A 4,717-nucleotide genomic window follows, 5' to 3' on the forward strand; every position below is an offset into this window, starting at 1 on the left:
TAATCAACCTAATATTGAATTATAAAATTTTTTTAAAAAAAGAAGCATGAGTTAATAAATTAACTCGTCAAACCTGCAACATAGATCATGCAATTAAAATAACTTCTTATTAAACAACTCGTAATAAATTAAGTTTAATCTCTAATAAATCCAATATTAAATTAAAAAATTAAAAAAAAATCCAAGTCAATAGATTAACTTATTAAATCAACAATATGAATCATAAAATTAAAATAATTCTTTATAAAGTAACCCGTAATAAATAATGAAATTTAATTTTTAATAAGTTAAATATTAAAGTATAAAAAATAGAGATTTTAAAAATAAATATCTCAAAAAAATAATTTATTTTTAATGAATAGTATGTTGTGAGGTTGGTGATAATAATTTTTTGTTAATAATAATAAATGTAGCTCTTAACGCAATGAAGGGTCCTCATTTATGATGATTTGCGCATAGTGATCAGGACTAATATTGGAAGGAGAAGGGCAGATAGGAAGAAGGGCCGTTGAGCTACGTGCATATTAATTACAAATCTATAAGTCCACATGTTTTTGCTTCTAGAAGTTGCTCGATTTTAGAAGCCAAGGAGAATTATAGCTCTCGTTGTCCGTTAATTGATTTGCCAATGGTTTAAAAGGGGCAGCAAATCTGTAGATTTTTGAGCTTATGACTTGAGCCCTAGTCCCTTCCCCGCTTTGTTCTAGCTCTCTCTCTCTCGATCTCTCTCTCTGTTTATCTCTTTCATATTTAATATTTGAGAGAGGGAAAAAATATTTTTAAGCAAGGACATGGGAAGGGCTCCTTGTTGCTCTAAGGTGGGGTTGCGTAGAGGACCGTGGACTCCCGGAGAAGATGCATTGCTTACCGAGTATATCCAGGCTCACGGCGAGGGCCATTGGAGGTCTTTGCCTAAAAAATCTGGTAATTATACACCACTATCCAATTAGTGGAAGCTGATTGCACATGTTTCGCTCTTCTTCTTTCATTTTCCTTTGCTTTCGATATTTGCTCGAGCACTTGAAAATGTTGCTGTGCCAGAACAGAGATAAAATTGTGGAATTTGGAGAGAGCTTTCTTGACGAGTCTCTTTGCTTCTTCTTCTTTTCCCTAGACAAAACTTCCAGAAATATTCAAATCTAGTCTAATCATTCGATCGTTTCCTTGGCTTTCCCTCTCTTTTCAAACAAATTATCAGGTTTGAGCTCTGAATAACAACTATGAAAAGGAAAGAAATAGCTTGCATTGTCGTGTATTTGGTGGTGTGTACCTTCAACCTGCCATTAAACTGAAAACACACTGCTAGTCTTAATTAACTTTTGAAAAGTGTTCAATTCTCGTCTTGACTCTCCATTAATCAAGCTATAGACCATTATATTGGTGATCATGATGTCTCGTCATGTGCTGTACCTTTTCTCTCTCTCTCTTCGTGCATATATTTTCTTGAGTACATACTATTTATAATAAGAAATTAAAACGAGACTAATCATCTGACCTATCTCTCACCCTTGTATTTCCAAAACTAAATGAAGGTCTCCTCAGATGTGGAAAAAGTTGTAGGCTAAGATGGATGAATTATTTACGACCAGACATCAAGAGAGGGAATATAACTCCTGACGAGGACGATCTCATTATTAGAATGCACTCCCTACTCGGTAACCGGTGGTCTCTCATTGCTGGAAGACTTCCAGGTCGAACCGATAACGAGATCAAGAATCATTGGAACACCCATCTCAGCAAGAGACTTAGAAGCCAAGGAACCGACCCCAACACCCACAAAAAGTTAGCAGAACCAGTAAAACGTGAAGTAAGAAGAAGGACAAGTAACAACGACAAAAACACCAGCAACAAGAAACAGAGCAAAGGCAAGGCTAAACCAGCGCCAGCTGAAAAGCATAAGGTCCACCTCCCTAAGGCTGTTAGGTTTGCTTCTTTATCCTTGCCGAGAAATGACAGTTTTGGAAGCAGTACAGCTACTAGCCTGTCTCCAAGCCAAGGAAGGGATCAAGGGTACTGTTTCGATACAGAAGCTGCAGTAGATGTTTCTTGGAGTAATTTTAAGGATGGTGATAATGGGGTTGCCTTTTTTGTTGGAGATGTTGATCTTGTTAATGGTTCAGATCTTGAATGCCAATCTCTTCTGCCTACGACAGACACCTTAGAGAAACTATATGAGGAGTATCTTCAGGTCCTGAACACAAATGATCATCAAGATCAAGTAGAATTAAACTCCTTCGCCGAGTCACTGCTGGCATGACAATTAAATCAAAGAAAGTAATAAATTGTGAAGGAATGAGCTGTAATATATTTTCAAGTTTCGTGGAAGATGAGCTTGATTGTCCGGTAGTTTTCACGTGTTTACCTTCTCTAGCTTCGCTAGCAATAAACCGATCGAGATGGAGTTCGAGGGTCCACATCCTGTGATCAGATTATAATTAAATGTATGACAGCTTGGGCGAGGGAAAGAGTCTTGTGTGTTCTGTAATATTACGTTCAATGCCACATATATAATAAATGAACTCCGTCATTAATAATAAGTATAATTAATTAAGATAGTGATATGGGATTTAGTTAGTTACGCTCAAATAATTAAGTTCATTCTGCACCATACATCATGGTGATAAAATCCAAGCTATATATCAACAATATTCGAGATTTTATTTTTACAATTTTAAACGTCTATTTGCGAATTTGCAACTGAACGCACTTCCATTCCAATTATGCTTTCCCAATACCCATGTCGAAACTACAGAGAGCATCCCAGGTTTTTATACCTCTCAGAGGCTTTATAATTTCTTTTTTTGTTTGATTAAAGAAGACACAGTATTTGGAAGAACAGAGGAGAAGAAGGATAATCGGATTTACAATTTCAAATCACGTGAACCATGTCCATTTTCTCATTTATATTTGAAGCGCATCATGAATTCCAAGTTAATTCTCAATACACAGCAGATGACATCATTGTTTTCTGAAATCATAATCTTTTTTAATTAACAAATATAAGGATCATGTCTCTGCATGATAGAATAGATTGAGAAATATTACAAATAGATTTTTTATTGAAATGTGAAATTAAAAAGAAAAATTAATTTAATAAAAAGCCAGAAGAATAAAGATTAAATCATAAAAAAACCATATATCCTAAATTAAGATTAAAAAATAAAATTGAAAACAAATCAAAGTTTTATAAAGGACCAAGAACAAAAAATTAAAAATTAAAAAAATAAGTATCGGAAATTCACATAAATCAAATGCCAATTCTTAAATTTTAATAGCCAAAGCAAATTTCAAGGAAATGAAAGAGAAAAGAGTAGAATTTTTTTTTTATTTTTTTATATTTAGTTAAAGATTAAATTACCCTAAATTGATATTATATATATATATATAAAAAAAAACATTATGACAAGATGGAAAGACCTCTAGAAATCATTTTAAAAAAAAAAAAACATTATGACAAGATGGAAAGACCTTTAGAAATCATTTTTAAAAAAATTATTTTGATTATTTTGATTGTTTTATTATGTTTTTTATTTTTTATATTTAATTAATTATCAAATTGTCCATCAGTTGATGTAATAATGATGAAAAAACCATTATGAAAAAAATGTCTTTTAATGCCAGTTTTAACTCTCTCTTTTTTAAATGATATTTTAATTATTTTATTATGATTTTAAAAACAACTTATTTATCCTCTAATTGTCGAGGCATGTATTTTGATCTTTGCAATTCACCCATAGCTATGCTATTTTAAAATCTTCTAATTGCATTTCTTCCAATCATTAGGTTTGAGATATTTTCTTTGAGACCATAAATTTATATAAAGGGCACACGAACCTCGCAAGGAACAAAGAAATCCTCAAGTGGAACAGGACCGTCCGTGTTGACTTGATGTTCTGAGCATCGACTGTAAAAACGAGCTGAAGGGTTTTGAAAGTCCAACAACTTCTTACAAAATCAAAACAACGTGAAGCACATGCGCCACCGTAATCAATACCACGTGAAGCACATGCGCCACCATCCTCACGCAGCCCACGTGCCAGTGTACCTGCACTCCCTTGCCGGATTTTAGAATGATTATAAGTGTTATAATAATTATCTTTTAAAGCATTTTTTATTAAAAATATATTAAAATAATTTTTTATTTTTTAAAAAATATTTTTAATATCAGTATATTAAAATAATTTAAAAATAAAAAAAATTAATATATATATATATTCCCCTTGTTTTTATATTTATTTTAAATATTCATATAATACATATATAAAGTGTTGGGTTCATGTTATTAATAGAGATTAAAATTAATATCCCTATTAAAATAAATGTATGAATACCTATTCATACATTTATTTTAATAGGGATATTAATTTTAATCCTTAGGGATTTATTAAGAATTAAAATTAATATCCTATAATGGGGTTGAAATGATCACAGTAGGTTTATTCGCGTAATTGTTTTTGGCCTTGATATTGAAATTTTATATGTGAATGTGTATGTTTGAAATTTATATCAAAATAAATATTTTTAATTAAATTTAACAAATAATAGGTTATTTTTTTAATATATATATATATATATATATATATAAAAAGATAATGTCTTTGTGCTTAATTAGTTTAAGTATTTACATATGAGTGTATGAATAAAAAACCCCAATGATGATAGCTAGAACGGACATTTGAATACATTTTTTTTATTATTTATTTAATTTGTTGCGTGT

The 4,717-nt window shown here is 31.1% G+C and overlaps 1 protein-coding gene across 1 annotated transcript; it reads left to right on the top strand.

Moving 5' to 3' along the window:
• Positions 1-579: 579 nt before the first annotated feature.
• LOC105124737 (myb-related protein 308-like) lies at positions 580-2,547 on the top strand. The gene is made up of 2 exons (XM_011024852.1): positions 580-924; positions 1,533-2,547. The coding sequence occupies exons 1-2, from the start codon at positions 792-794 to the stop codon at positions 2,255-2,257; spliced, it is 858 nt and encodes a 285-aa protein (XP_011023154.1). The 5' UTR covers positions 580-791; the 3' UTR covers positions 2,258-2,547.
• Positions 2,548-4,717: the final 2,170 nt, after the last annotated feature.

Source organism: Populus euphratica, unplaced genomic scaffold (genome assembly GCF_000495115.2).
Source record: "Populus euphratica unplaced genomic scaffold, PopEup_1.0 scaffold32.1, whole genome shotgun sequence".
Classification (NCBI taxonomy): domain Eukaryota; kingdom Viridiplantae; phylum Streptophyta; class Magnoliopsida; order Malpighiales; family Salicaceae; genus Populus; species Populus euphratica.